This window comes from Taeniopygia guttata, chromosome 28, assembly GCF_048771995.1.
Source record: "Taeniopygia guttata chromosome 28, bTaeGut7.mat, whole genome shotgun sequence".
Taxonomy (NCBI): Eukaryota; Metazoa; Chordata; class Aves; order Passeriformes; family Estrildidae; genus Taeniopygia; species Taeniopygia guttata.
Genome location: NC_133053.1, coordinates 3317041 through 3332727, shown reverse-complemented (window position 1 = coordinate 3332727; position 15687 = coordinate 3317041). Strand labels below are relative to the sequence as shown.

At 51.6% G+C, this 15687-nt stretch overlaps 1 protein-coding gene across 5 annotated transcripts in view; it reads right to left on the bottom strand.

Annotated features, from left to right (window-relative positions):
- Positions 1-15687, bottom strand: part of ARHGEF18 (Rho/Rac guanine nucleotide exchange factor 18) — a 50713-nt gene that overhangs the window by 31089 nt on the left and 3937 nt on the right. For 3 of the 5 annotated variants that reach the window (XM_072919421.1, XM_072919420.1, XM_072919419.1), the window contains exons 2-10: positions 12812-12948; positions 12015-12514; positions 10194-10404; positions 9441-9555; positions 8763-8820; positions 8505-8549; positions 8142-8222; positions 7675-7780; positions 6980-7154 (exon numbers count right to left, since the gene is read on the bottom strand). In XM_072919421.1, coding sequence (XP_072775522.1) covers positions 6980-7154; positions 7675-7780; positions 8142-8222; positions 8505-8549; positions 8763-8820; positions 9441-9555; positions 10194-10404; positions 12015-12514; positions 12812-12826 — 1306 coding nt within the window. In that variant the 5' untranslated portion in view covers positions 12827-12948. Of the gene's footprint in view, positions 1-5; positions 148-6979; positions 7155-7674; positions 7781-8141; positions 8223-8504; positions 8550-8762; positions 8821-9440; positions 9556-10193; positions 10405-12014; positions 12515-12811; positions 12949-15687 lie in introns of those variants that run through there. The other 2 variants (XM_012571251.5, XM_030256530.4) reach the window with 2 other exon arrangements.

Here is a 15687-nt window from a genome sequence, read left to right as displayed (position 1 = left end):
CTTACCGGACTCCCCGGGGAGCCGCCGGTTCCCTCTCGGTCCCGGGAGCCGCCGCCACAGCAACAGGAAACGCCCCCGTGTCCCGGAAGGAAAAATGGGAATGAGGGTGCGCCTGCGCGCCGCGGCAGCGCCGGGCCGGGTCCCGGCCCCTCGGGGACAGCGCGGGGACGGCCTGGGGCCGTGCCTTCCCCTCAGGGACAGCGAGGGGACGGCCTGGGGCCGTGCCTTCCCCTCGGGGAGCGCACACGGAGACCCTCAGCCCGTGTTTTCTTCCCAGGGAGGGCACATGGACACGCTCAACCCGTGTTTTCCCTCGGGGAGTGCACACGGACACCCTCGGCCCGCGCTTTCCCCTCGGGGAGCGCACACGGACACCCTCGGCCGGCGCTCTCCCCTCAGGGAGCGCGCACCCGCAGCCCTCACGTTCCTCTCAGGGAGGGCACACGGACACCCTTAATCCCCGTTTTCCTCTCACGGAGGGCACACGGATACCCTCAGCCCGTGTTTTCTTCCCAGGGAGGGCACAAGGACACCCCCAACTCGTGTTTTCTTCTCATGGAGGGCACACGGACACACTCAACCGTGTTTTCCTCTCATGGAGGGCACACGGACACCCCCAACCCGTGTTTTCCTCTCATGGAGGGCACACGGACACCCTTAATCCCCGTTTTCCTCTCAGGGAGGGCACACGGATACCCTCAACCCGTGTTTTCCTCTCGGGGATGATACACGGATACCCTCAAACCATGTTTTCCTCTCAAGGAGAGCACACAGACACCCTCAACCCGTGTTTTCCTCTCAGGGAGGGCACACGGACACCCTTAAGCCGTGTTTTCCTCTCAGGGAGGGCACACGGACACCCTCAACCCGTGTTTTCCTCTCAGGGAGGGCACACAGGCACCATTAAGCCGTGTTTTCCTCTCAGGGAGGGCACATTTACAGCCTTAATCCCCGTTTTCCTCTCAGGGAGGGCATACAGACACTCTTAACCCTGAACTTTTCCCTCAAGGAAGGCACTGGTCATCCATATCCCGCTCTTACCCCTCCGAGGGCATGAGCATCCTTAGCCCACAAGTTTCCCTCAAAGAGGGCACACAGACATCCATGTTTTCCCCTCAGGGATGCCATGAGCACCCGCAGCTGTTCCCTCTCCCCACGGAGAGCACATGGCCACCCTTAGCCTGCTCCTTCCCTCGGGAAGAGCCCTGACCCACACTTTCCCCTCAGGGAGGGCACATGGCCACCCTTAGCCTGCGTTTTCCTTCAGGAGGGGTACAGCTACCCACAACCTCTGCCTTCCTTGAGGGAGATCACTCCTCAGGGTGGAGTGGTGCCCACCATGCCATCCTTTGACCCCTTTGTTCCCCTCATGGAGGACACAGCCATTCCAGCTGCTCCTGCCCTTCAGGGATGGCAGAGCCTCTCATAGCTCTTGCTTTCCCCTCAGGGAGGGCACACATCTCCCTTGACCCGCCCTTTTCCCTCACAGTCCTTCCAGCCCTGCGCTTTCCATCAGGGGAAGCAGAGCCACCCACAACCCTCACTTTCCTTCAGGGTGGGCACATGGCCACCCATAGCCTGCTCCTTTCTCCTGCAGGGAGGGCACAGGGCCCCCAACACGTGTCCCTCAGGAGATGCATGAGCATCCTCAGTCTGTGCTTTATCCTCAGGGAGGGCCATGACCATCCATTGCCTGCTCTGTCCTCCTGCAGGGACGGCATGACCACCCATAGCACTTTCCCTCAGGAAGGGCATAGGGCCCCCAACCTGCATGTCCCCCTCAGGGACATCATGAGCATCCTCAAACTGCACCTTCCCCTCAGGGAGGACACCTGGCTGTCCAGAAACCTTGACTTCTCTGAGGGAAGACAATGGCTCCCCCAACCTGTTTTTCCCCTCAGGGAGGGCACAGGGACACTGTTAGCCCACACTTTCCCCTCAGAGAGAGCACAAAATTCCTCCCAGACTAAAGAGGCCCCTAAGGGATGAGATGTGACACCCCAGTGACACCTTCAGCATGGCACTTCATATGTGTTTGCACATCGCCTGGGACTAGAAATACATAATTTGTTATTAAAAGCCCGGTGGGATTTGCCATCCCAATGTGCTGGAGTGTTTATGAACACCCTGCCAAGGCAAGGCTGCAGTGCCTGGAGGGTTGGCAGCTGCTGGCTTCCCTATCTGCCCCTCAACAGCCAGTGCCTGCCCAGGCCTTTGTCAGTGACCCCTGCACAGACAAATGATGAGAGGAAAGGGGAATTATCTTCCCTAGCAGGAGATCCATGCACTGACTCATAGAACCAAACTGCTTGCTGGAAAAACACCTTTCCCCTGACACCAATAAGGTAGCACAGGGCTGCTGGAATACTCAGTGCAGGCAGGAAAACTGGGAAGAGCTCACCACCCAACCTCTCCTCCCAGTTTCATTCAGGATTTAAAATACTGATCAAAAGTTTATCATATTTTAAATCACACATATCCTACTTGCCTGATGAGCTTGAAAACACAACATACACAGTTACAAAACAAACTTCCCTCTCAAAATCCACCCTGCAGCCTTCCCCATGCTGCTTTGAAAGAGCCTGCCACTTTTTGGGCTGGAGATGTGATGAAATCCTGCCATGGGGCCAATGTGATCTCTGGTTTCTACACTGCCACCTGTTTAATCGATTTTATTTTTATCTTCATCTCATAGTTGCAAGCTTTTCCAAAATGTTCCCTTTTGTGCTGCTTCTCTACAGGACTGAGTACACAAGTCCCAGTTGTTTATTGGGGCCTGTCACCACTACAGAGAAATGTTCATTACATAAACAGTTTGGGGGTAAACAGCTGGCTGTCACTTGGTGACTGATTAATCCTTAGGCACTTCAAACTCTGTGCTTTGCTGTAATATAAAAGTAAAGCATTGCAGATTGCCCAACTGCAGCTGTCATGGAGAGAACGAGCTGTGCTTGTGCGGCCTCAGGGCATTGCCACAAAATCAGTGCAAAATTTGGCACAGCAGCCAGCTCCAAGACTCTGTAGCTTAGAGCTAAGGTTTTGCGTTGCAAAGAAGAGAAGGGTACCAGCTGTCTAGTCCTGTGTAATTCTGTAAGAGCAAAAGATTTCTTGCTGAATGTGTCTCAGGTTGATTACTGTCCTTATGCATTTGTCAGCCCGAGTGTACAATATTTTGAGGTTTTATCAGGGAATGGAAGGAGCAGCATTTGGAGATATTCCAGATCAAGGTACCACTGCTCAGAAAGAAAAAGAAAGTGAAAAGCAGGAAAGGAGAAGCACTGAGAATAGGATGTACTTTGGTTTCATTTTCTAAGCCCTCTCGAGCTGGCTGAGCCAGCTCTCTGTCAGGACACTCAGTTCAGTCAGTGTTTCCTCTGCAACCAGCGCTGCAGCCACTTTCACATTTGCTTCAGATCCTGCTCCTTTGGCTCAGAACCACCTTAACCCACAGCCCGACACAGCCGCTCTGGTTTTGCCTCTGTTTATTTGGACTCCTGTCAGTCATAGTTTATTCCAAGTGGGACTCCCAGTCCATTTATCACTGTCATCATGTTACAGCAGCCAAACATCCTTTTCTCCCCCAAAACAGAAGATTTTTGGCAGCTGTGCCTCCCTACGGAAATGCAAAGTTCCAGGTTGTCTGCTGCTTTTCAGATTTCTCAGGACTCTGTGTGGGCTGTGAACAGAAATTTCAGGATAGAAAATCAAGTAATTCCTCCTTATCATAAGCCAAAACTACCCTTCACCTATTAGCTCATTAGTGCTGCACTGGGAATCCAAAAGCAAAACACTGCAGGCACAAGTACCGAGTGAAAGCTGAATTTCACCCCAAATTTCAGGTCTAAACCAAAAGCTATTCTAGCCTCTCCTTGGCCATGGGTGGAGGATGTTTGCCTGACAAACTGCAGAAATCTGTGTCCTCTCCCTTTCTTGTTGTGAGAAAGGAATCGGTTTTCCAAACCTCTTTCACAGTGCACCTTAAATAAATCCTGGAGACCAGTTGTTAGAGCAACCAGTTAGAAATCAGCCAGTGCACTGAAGCAGCCAGCAAGGGTCAGCCTAGGACAGGTGGACAGTCCAGCACAGCCTGTATTGTTCAAGAAGATTCATTAAACTGAAGAGGAGTTTGTCTGAAGCCTGCCAAACTTTGGTCGCAGCTATAGGTTTCCTTGGAAGAGGATGACCAATCTGACACCCCTGTGGGGGCCTGGGCTCTGTCTTTCCTATGAAATAACAGAGATTGAGTCTCAACTAAAGATGTAGAAGTCCCACCTCTACCCCAGTGCTCAAGCTCAAGGGAAGCAATCCTCCTTCCATCTGTATTCCACAGCATATCCCTGGCTCGCCTCCATGGCACAGCCTCCTTGGAGAGCTTTCCTCCTGTCAGGGTTTCCCTGGGACTCATCTAACTCTCGTTGTATAAACTCTGGAAGCATGTTTATAAGAGAGGATTAATTTAGGCACAGAACCTTCTCCACCCATGATAGCAAAGGCTCAAGAGGAGCTTTCTCATTTCCAGGTGAACAATAAACCTAGGGACTCACAGCTCATCGTTTACGTAACGGCTGAGTTTGGGTGGTCACTGTTGTCGAGATCCCTGTGTCTGCAATCATTCCTCTTTGTTTTTCATCCCTACCAGGCCCCTAACTGCACATCTGTGAGCTGCAGAGACTCTCCCAAATCTCTACTCTCAACACACAGCACAGCCTCTCTCCTGGGAGTCTCTGTGTCATGAGGGGTGAGGATAGATGGAAGGAATCAGTGGGGAGAGAAACGAGTTACCATGTACCAGGCTATCCAAGCTGCCAATTTCTTCACAGCTCACACACATGTTTCGAGCAGAACAATGTTTTGTTGTTCTGACTTAAATGCAGAATTCCTCCTACTGTTCATATCTCTAATAGGAAGAGCTCTTGCTCCTCTAGCTCATCACAGCCATGGAAGTCACCAGACCTTTTGTGCCTATTGCAAGACCTCAGGCTTGCAATCATTCTCCCATCCTTCCTCCCCCTTCAGCTTATCCCTTGCTTTAACCACCACCTTTCCCTGTGTTTTCCACGAGCCCGTTTTGCCTTGGACCACGCGGTGGTGCTGCAGTTAAAAATACCACGGAGGCAACAACAGCAGCAGCACCTGAGCAGCGATGGGCCGAGGGCTGGCCCAGGATGCTCAAATGTGAGTCCACGAGGAGAAAACAAGAGGCACTGCCAAATATCCTCACATCCTGGCTGCTCACACTTCTGAAAAGTAGGCTTACTGCTCCGGCTGCCCGGTGGCCGCGGAGCTTGCTGTCCCAGAGCTGTATCAGGGACTAGTCAGGAGACCACACACTACTCCGAGCTGCAGTAACGGGAGCTGCTGATAGCAGCTACCAGCTCAGCAGCAGCTCACAAAGGTTTCAGCCCAGCATCATCCAAATATAGGCACTCTCAGGCCATCAGCTGTCACACCACAAGTCCCAGCCCATCTCTCAGCACAGACAGGCCATTAATTTTAATGGACATCTCAGAATTGTTCAGCATCAGTTCAAGCCACTGCAAAGGGAATATTACAAAACAAGTTGTGCTGCTCTGCTGCCTGTGTTAGACTGGGCAGCCAAGAGGAGATGTCACAGAGTCCCAAACACAAACCAGTGCCTCAGCCACCTCAGAGTTTTTCTCCTGAACATTCACAAGACAGAACACAGATTCCTTATGGAAGGGCTGGAAAACAAGGTGAAAGTTACCATAACTCATGTACAGTCCCTGTGTATTTATGATGGACAAGCCATGCTGAACCACACTCTCATTTCACCAGCCAGCTCCAACTCCAGATCACAGATCTCCATAGGGCTGTCCAGAGGAGAATCACTCACACTAAATGCCCTCAGAGTTCCCAAGACCATACAGAGCATGGCTTCATGCTCATGGGTATCAAAGGCTGCCTGCATCCTCCCAGGGTAAGGTATTTTTGTAAAGCAGCATGCAGGACTGCAAACAGAGCCTCTGGCTGGGAGATTCCTCACAGGAATGACAAGGCACAACTCTGCCTCCTCACATTAAATTTCTGTTTTCTCTAAATATCAGCAAAGCTCTTATTCAGCTCCCTGCTTCCTACTTTTTGCTGTGATGCCTGAAAAATGCTCTGTGCCCCTTTTCAGTTTCCCTTCAGCTGCCCTGAAGGGAAAATATATTTCTCACCACACATGTCCAAGGGCAATCAGTCCCTTTATGCCCCAGAAAGGTTTTACTGACCTTAAGAGCCTCTGAGAGAGCAAGCATTGCTTGAGGGTACAGGGTGGAGAAAGAGAGCAATCCTTCTATTTCCAGAAAATTTTCTCTGCCCACAGACAAACCCTTGGGAATTAAAACATTCTTCAGTGCCCTGAGTACCTGTCCCAAAGAGGAAGGACAGGGTTTGTCAGCCAAAGCCATGCCACAGTGGATGCAGTGGGAGCACAGAGGCCCATGCATGCTGGCACTACTTAGAGCTGAAAAGCAGCAGTCTTACCCATGCACCTCCTGGGAGGCAACATTTGACTTTTTGTTAGTTAATAAAGTTTTGGATGCTCTAGAAGTCCCCGTGCCCTTGCACAGGCAGATGCTGAGCTGAGACATCACCGTGGCAGTGCAAAACAGCCTAAAAGATACAGCTACACTCAGGCTGTTGGGACATTTGTTCAGGCAAAGCAGAACTTCATGATAAAAAAGAAATTAGTAAAAGAGAAGTTGACCTAGAACCCTCCTTGGGGGAAAGGGGCAGGAAATGGTCAAGAGGGCAAAGAAAATGAAGATAAATTATTGCCAGGCAGGATTCAGAGATGATTTAGGCTATTTAGAGAAACAACCAAGCCAGGCCAAGCAGAGTGGTTGGGTAAAGTCGAGCCAGGCAGAGAAGTGAAGCAATCCAGGGAGTGGTTTAGGCAGGAGAACAGCCTGGGCTGGAGGGCAGGCAGGGAGCACAGGCTGGGGCAGAGCCAGGCAGTGACAGCCATACTCACTCAGGCACTGCAGACCACTTTTATTCCCAAGAGGTTTGGCACACAGTGAGCAGCTGGTGCAACTGGAGAAAACCCCTGGCACGAGCTGGTGCCCACTGATGTCTTTACACCTCTCTTTTGTCTCCTTTGTCTCTTTCTCCTTCTCTCTCTCCTTGAGCTGCTCTTTGTTCTTACCCTGCAAGGAGAGAAGAACACAGCTCAGTCACAGGCCTTGCACTGCCCACACGTTCCTTTCCCCCTTTCCCCACTGTACAAGTGGGCAGAGAGCTGGTGGGCAGCAGGTACAGTGGGATGGCAGTGCTTTTCCCAAATGCCTTCCCAAGGCCTTGGCCAGTCCCTCTAGTCTAAGTCCATTTGTGATAAAGGACAGGACACACTTGGCTGTCCCTCTGCAAGGCTCCTCCTGCCACCAAGAGTGATCCAGGCAGTCACCCAGCCTCTTCTTGCTGTGCACAACAGTGCCAAGGCAGCATAAGAGCATCCAGAAGGTGCCCTGGAGCAAGGAGGGCTGGAATTCAGGGATCACTCAGTCCCACAAACTACTACTACTTTAGGGGTCACAGTGCACCTGCTGACCAACACAGAGGCCTCAGTCATCCCAAAGCAATCCAGCTAACTGCTCCCTACAGTCAGATCCCCTTTTCTAGCTAAAGAATTTAACAATTCCTTCCACAAATTCAACATCTCTCTCTCACCTTATCCTTCTGCCAGGATCCAGTGACTCGGCTCCGCAGGGAACTCAAACGTCGCATCACCTTTGTGCCTTTCTCTGCTTTATCGCTCTTCCCACTGTCCTCATTTCTGAAAGGAGACCAAAATATCTTAAAAAAGGGGAAATTCACTAACCAAGCCCAGCTTAGGGAGATCACTGATGAAGTTCATTGAAGCATTACTTTAGAACCCCAAGTGTGAGCCTTCCATCTCTTGGAGGATCTGTTTTGGCATCAGCCAGATCACTTATTAACGAGACACTTTCAAATAAGGAGCTGAACTTCCAAACTATGTGTGCAGTTTTTGTTCAGTGCCACACTCCTGGTTGAACCCCTGCAGATAGCAGTGTCCTGCACACAGGAGTAGTGGGGCAGTAGAACTTAGATAGAGGGAACTTGAAATCAGTCTGCTCTCAGAACGCAAAGTGTGTGTCACCCACTGTCTCACTTACTCATTAGAGAGGAACTCAAACCAAGTGAGGTTCTGCTGGGAAGAATCGCTGCCTTCTTGCACACAAGCTCTCTGCTTCACCCTGGGCAAGGAAAAGGCATCAGACACAGCAAAGAGCACAAGAGCAGAACTTCGGGCTCAGCTGAAAGGCTCATTTTCTAGGTGGGGCAGGAACATTTTTAGAGTTACTGAGGAGGCACATGAAATTCCCTTTCTCCTTGCAATTCTACCCTGTTTCAGTGGAATAAATCAGTGATTCTGGTATCCTGGGGATTTGCCTCTCAAGGGACCAAATGTCCTTTTCCAGGTGTGTCTTAGGCAGATCTATGACCTCCCCACACGTCTCTGTCCCAGACACACTTACCCATGGTAATGTTTCAGCTCCTGAAGTACCTTCTGGACAATTAACCTACCAAGGATGGGGCAAGAGAAAAGCAAGGGATTAGAAAATATCCTTGTACAGACATTTTGCACCCCACAGAGCCTCAGGTGCTGGTTTATGACCAACTCCTCAGCTGTGCCCCAGCACGGAGTGGGCTCTCCTTTGCTGTTGCATCCTCAGTAGCTCAGACACACACAAAAATCTCCCTCATCTCAAACCAGCAGGACTGGCAATACCTACACATGGTCTGGGGACACGTGGTCCTTCTCCAGCATCTCCAGAGCAGGGGGTTCAACACCTGGAACACAAAATGCTCTCAGCAGGGATCCTGGTTCACTTCTGCAGAGCACCACCTTGCAATCTAGGCAACTGGACCCTGTTAATCCTGTTTGGCTCCCACTCAGTCTTGACTGGTGAGGAAGAAATGCCAGGAGCAGTTAGGGAAGGAGTTTCTGCTCTACATTTCTGTGAGGGAAGTGAAGGCTAGATCCCTTTTCTGTGTTACTCCTCCCCTCCCCAGTCTGCATATTTGCTGCTGAGAGTCCTGCTTGCAGTAGGGTAGGAGCTGGTACCACCCCAGAGCCCTTCCCCATGACAGCCAGCCTCCCCTCTGCTTCCAGGCTCTGACATCACCGCATTTTTCTCCAGGGCAATTCTACAGGTGGGACTCAAGTAGGGAGTGACCAATGCACTGGCCACAGGGAGGTTATGTGGCTATGTGTCACTGGGGACAGGCACATCTGAGCTGAGACTGTGCTGCTAGCCAGGGCCAGACGCAGAACCAGCTTGGCTTTGTATTTCAGGAGCTCCTGGGACCACGTGGAAGGGAAAGCAGAGGCTGTCCACACTTCCAGAGGCTACAGCTCCAGTTTTTTATCGCACCTTGAACCCATTTAATGGCATAAAGTCTATACCAACCTTCCACAGCTGGAAGAGAAGTGTTGAAACTGTGAGGTATCTGAGGGGAGGCAACGGTCTCACAGGCTGATGGGACAGACTTGGACCTCAGTCTCTTCCCATTGCTGACACATTTCTGGAGAAGTAAAAAGTCACAGAAATCTTTGGTGCTTTGTGCACCAAGGGAGACTCCATCATGGCTGATCCCTCACCCTTTCCCTCCTGTTTTGTCAGAGTTTTGATGCAGGAGAACATTAGGCTCAGCTGTCTGTTGGCTTCAGGAAGGCTGGAGCAAGAGACACTCATGCCTGACACCTTCTTAGGCACTTCTCACTTTTACTGGACATGCAGCACCGTGATGCAATTGTCCTTTTAATATTAATTGAATCTAAAGGCATTCCACAGAGCAAAGCAGTGTTGAAGGGGTGTGTGACACTGCTGTCTTCAACTACCTGATAGAGGATTAGAGAGGAGATAGGGCCAGACTCTTCTTAGAGCTGCAGTGACCAGACAAGAGGCAACAGGCACAAGGAAAGGGAAATTCCAGCTAAATATATGGCAGAAGAGGACTGTACTACAGGCAGCTCCCAGAGCCTTTACCCCATAAGATGGGGCAGTTTATTTGAAAACGCCCATCCTTGCTGAGAATCCTGCAGACCTCCTGGTTCCACGCTGGTGTTGAAGGAGTCCAGCCTGCAGCTGGCACCTGTGTATGCTGCTTTTCTGCACCCTCAGCTTGGCCTGCTGCCCCCGTGCCCAGCCCTTCCCACTCACCACCTCCTGCAAGCTGGGGCTGGCCATGAGGTCTGGGCACAGCGGCTCTATCTCCACTTTGATCACTGTGCCACCCCGGCTGCTGCTCCAGGCTCCCCGCTCTCCTCTGGGCAGCTGAAGAGACGCATGAGGCTGGAGGCAGGACTGGCTCCTCTTCTCCACATCGTCCTGCTCTGGGTCACTGCCCAGCTCTGTGACATCCAGGCTGAACCTAATCAGGGGGCAGGAAGAAGCCTCAGAGCAGACCTGAGCAGACCTGACACGCTGTGCCCAGCATGGCACAGCCCCTGCAATGTCCCTGCCTGGGTGGTCCTAACACCCTCATGCAACTGGGATGAGGAGGCACCCCACAGCAGGCACGAGGGAAAGGAAATGACAGGAAGTGTCAGCCTGGACACCAAGTCCTGAGCCTGCTAAAAACAGCTTTTCTGGCTGCCACCAGTGAGTCCCCAGCTCCCTGGTCACCCGGGATGTTTAGTGCTGGATGGCTCACACCGATCTCTTAGCAACCCCTGAGACTGTGCAGCCACCCTGGCAGCAGCCTGTCCTGCCTGCCCCAGAGCTGCTGCCCTGGCAGCTGCCATCCAGGAAAGTCCCTCTGGGCATTTAGAAGTTGCAGATGATGTTTATCGCATCACCACTGTGGCATCATGCCATAAATCCTTCTCCCACCAGGGCCCAGATTTAAGGAAGGAATAAAACTATTTTCTAGGAAATGAGGCGTGGACCAGCTCCCCCAGTGCCTCACAGTGTCCTGCACACCAAGTGCTGTTGCAGTGACAACACAGAAGCAAAATTATGGATAAAGCTCAGTGGAAAATCTTAGTCTCTGCATGGGTTCTGTCTGCAGATCACTGTCACTTCATTCCTGCTGCCACAGGCAGGCTTCAGGAGGTGTTTGCTTAGGGAGCAGTGGGGTGTATTCCCCTTCCCTGGCCTCCTGCTCACACGTGCTTCATCACCCAGCGAGGAGACAGAACGTGTCCCTGACACCGCCAGCCACTCCGTGCCACTGTTACTCATGTGCCTGTTACAGCATAAACTGTGAATGATCCGTGGCACATGGGACAACAATAGGTCTGAGAACCAAAGTCTGAGCTTGATAAAGGACTGCCAAGATTTCAGGCTGAGATAATTTTAGGGTACCGTATAAGGAGGAGAGATAAAAATAGTCCTTGTTGGCTTGCACCTAAATCCCAGTCAGCTGGGAGATCAATACATTTGTCAGCAGGGAAAGCATTCCTGGAGGAACCTGGAGCTCAAGGCATTCATGTGGCAGGAGCAGAGGCTGGCAGGAATGCCAGGCCCGACTCTGCTCCCAGCCAGGGCTCAGCACCGTGCTACAAACACAACCTCCTCTGCAGCCACGTGGAGGGCAGAGGGCTGGAGCACAGCACCGTGCTTGCAGGCACGGGCCCCACCAAGCCAACTCACAGACAAGAAGAAAAAGGATTTGACAGAGCTCTCTTAATCCCTCTTTGATGGGAAAAATTCCCTTTGAGCCAGAGGATGGAGGTCATCAGGGCAACTGATGATGTTCAAGATTCCCTCCAGACAGAAAAGAGAGATCCTCTTCTCAGCCCCAACACCAGGAAAAGAGGGTCTTCCTACTTTCAAAAAGACATTAAAGCCTCTTGCTGCCCTAGCACTTCCTCTTCCACATCCCACCCAACATGAGCAGTGGGTGTCCAGCTGCTCTGACAGATGCTGACAGGAGAGGGAGACCACCCAGCAGCATCTGGAGCTGCAGGCAGTGTGATGTTCAGCCTCACCCCTCCATTGCACTGTGTACATCAAATATCACTCACAGTCCCTCTGTACCTGCGCCTGCACTCCACGGGTGACACGGGGCTCTCCCAGCTGTGCCTCCGGGAGGTGGACATCGATCTCACCAGCGTGGGGAAGGAATCCTGGGCCTCCTGCAGGTCCAGCTCATTGTCTGCCTCTGCAGGATGCTCAGAAGTGCTGGTCCCATCATCTGGCATGGCTGCACAGGAGCACAGGTGGCCTTTGTTCAGAAAACGACAGTCAGCCTCACCATAATGTACTGAGCAGGAAACAGGATTGGAAAAAACAACATCCACAGACAGTTTGCTCAGAGCCCTTGGTCTCTCTTCCAATGAGCGAAGGGCAGACACAGTCTGGGATCCTTGTTCTGGCTGTGCTGCCGTGTCTGGGGCTGTTTTGGCAGACGGCAGGCTCAGGAGTCCCAGATCTTTGTAATACTCCGTGCCCTGGAGAGAAGAGTCTGAGAGAAGATCCTCTGTGCTGCTGTGCAAGTCTGCTGCTGGCACATCCAGCTCTGTGGAAGACGAGTCCTCCTGAAAAGGCAGCAGAAATCCTCTGAGAGCCTCACACCAGCCCTGCAAAGGGGACGCCTCTCATGCAGAAACTGGGGTGCAGAGCAGAGCCAGACTTGCAAGTGACTTTCTAATAGTCACCCTCCCCTGCTGTCCTCACAGCAACATAACCTTGTGTTCCTTGACAATCTGGATCAGTACCACCTTCCCCCATTCCTCCTCCACCACAAACCCCTCTGGATGTGGTGCTGACCACCCAGTTTGCTGCCCCTGGTCTCTGCCTTGCATGGTGCTAGCAGCAGGAAAGAGGACACTTGCCTTCTCTTCAGCCATGCTGGTGCAGAAGGAATCATCCTCAGCAATCAGGGATGGGAGGAAGCTTTTGGGGGTGGGATACTCCAAGGCAGGGCTGTGGTGGTCAGTGAACTCCCGTAAGCACGGCTTGCAGTCAGACCCTGCAAAACAGAGAAGGTCTCAGCAGGTAACCAGACATCTGGGAGGGGTGGAAAATCAGCTGCACACCCACAGGTGACATCAGGCAGCACTGAAATGCTCCACATGCCCTCTGCTCCTTCACAGACAGGCAGTGCCAGGCAATCTCCAGACCACAGCAGCCTTGATCCTGTAGGAACCTGGTGCAGGGATTTCCTGCCAGCAGAAACCTCATTCCTCTGCAGAAACCTCATCCCTGCAGCATGTGCAAGACAGGCTTGCACTGTCCCAGCCAGACCCTCATAGAGTGTCCTATGCTGCAGAGGCTTTTTCCACAGTAAAAGAATTAAGCACATTTTGATGTCTTTTTTTGACATTATGGACCTTTGAATCAGAAATCTAGGAATAAAAACACTGATGGTGGATTTATTTTCATTCATAAGGAATAAAGGATGCCTGGGTGGGTGGGTTATAAAGGGTGCTGGGAGGCAAATTAGTGGCTCCATACAACCCTGAATATGCAGAGCAATACTGGGAGCACATAATTCTCCTGGTTCCAGATCACTCCTCTGGATTTTCCCCAGGCAGGAGTGTGAACCTGAGTGTCCCTATACCATCTGATAATTCACTGAGAAACAAACCAAGGTCTGGATGTGTTTGTGGTACAATAGATGGTCCAGCTGACTGAAGCACATTCCTGTGGAGCGAGACACACTGTAAACCTTAGCCACAATCCCTGAACCATCGCATGACTCATGGAGGCTTTTTATTCCTTTGAGACACACACAGCTGAGGCAAAGGGCTGAGGCAAAGGGAAAAAAGCCAGGCTGTTGGCTGAAGCACTGTGGTGGATCTCTGAAGATGCAGAGAACAACAGCAAGAGACTGTAAGCAGCCCTGTCTATCCAATGGGAAAAACCAGCAGGAAACTGCTAGAAACCCATCACACTCCAGGAAAATCAAGAAAACATTAATGTAAGGAAGACATTGTTAAAAAATACGCTCTTGGAAAGCTCGGATCCTGCTGTGGATTATAAAGCTGCACAATTCAGCTAGGAGTTGCATGGTGCCAACTAAAAAAAGGCAGCAAACGTGAGGGAGAGTTTGGAGGTTTGTTCTTTGGATCCTGCTGCACACTGCCGATGCCAGATTTTCTGTTTTAAGGAGCATTTGGTGTGTTCAAATGTGTGTGATGGTTTCAAGTGAAGGACTATAAATAATATAGAAAGAAAACACTTCTGAAGGCACTATTTTAATTGAGGGGTTTTGAGCTACAAGACCAGGGAAAATTTGAAACTGGCTTTCTAGCAAGGCTGTAAAATTTACTTCACATGACATTTTTAGTGAATAGACCAATTCTTGCTCAGGATGTCCCTGAGCTGCATCTGCAACTGGCAGAGATTTAGTGAGCTATTAAACATCACCTTTTGCTTTCCTCAGTGCACCTGGATTCAGCTTGCAATCAAAAATCAGCATTTTGAAGCGAATATACCCTTGAACCAGCACAGATTTTGGCATGAACTTGTAGCAAACAGCAGCCAAAGCTCTCTGCAGGCAATGAAAACCACTGAAGCCCCCAGACAGGCTGGGATGATGGCTGAGGTAGAATGGACCCACAGGGAGCAGCCAGGAGCATGACAAGGTGGCCAGGACAAATGGTGCTTCCCCTCATACCAATGCAAAGAAGGGAGAAAAAGAAGATTCCCTGCTCTTACCATCCCTTCAGCACTGAACTACCCGCAGGGAGAGCAGCAAAGCCCTGGGAGGCAGCAGGAGCTGACAAGGGCTGTGGCCTGACAGAGGCCAGAGCCCTGGACTGAAGGTTTAACTAAAACAAGGAGATTTTTCCTCCCAAGTAGTGTCCAGCCATCCCGTCAAGGCTACTCTGGGCCTGCACCAAGCTCCGTGCGGCCCTAAAGTGGATCCCTGGAACAGAGTCAGCTCCTCGGAGGCCTGGAAAATATTCCCTGAGCTCTGCCTGTGCCATGCAGGGCTCAGGATTTGGCCAAGGCATAGGCTGCAGTCAACAGAGCCGGTCCAGATCCACCAAAGGACTTAAATCCTCCTCGGAGGCTTCAGACACTCGGTTCAACACGCGATAAATCAGAGGCGCCGCGAGCCCGGGGTCGGGGCAGCGGCTGCTGTGGGGACACCATTTTAGGCAATGTGTGAGCACCAGCCACGGCACTGCCGGGCTCCCTCTGCAGCCAGGGGCTGGCTGGGCTGGCACTGTGCATGGAGCAGCGCTTGGGCAAGGGGGTGATGGAGTAGCTCGTGGGGAAAACACCTTCAGGTGTCAGGTTGTGGGATGGTGGGCAAGGAAGTCCGAGCATGGAGCACACATAGGAAGGAGGCAGGGTTGGGGGCTGTGAACATCCCCATATCAATGATCAAGGTGGTTGCCAATGTGGCAGCAAGTGTGGCAAACTCTGGAGCACCTTGAGTTTCCCGTAGTCTGCCCTCGAGCCTGTCTGGACCCAGGCTCCAGCATGGTGGCAAGGGGACAGGGAATCTTGGCCCCCCAGGCTCTGGCAGACAGCAGCAGTCACCTTTCCTCAGCTGAAGCTGGAGATGGGATAACAAAATGACACTTTCAAGAACAAATGCTGTTTGCTTTAGGAGAACATTAAGCAGATTAGGTATTGCAGTTGCTTAATTCGTCTCTGGCTGGAAACCATAAAAGGTTATTGCTGCAGGGAGCAGCCTCTTCAGAGGAATTCCCAGGGCAGAACTAGAGAGGAAGCATTGCTTTCTGGGCTGGGA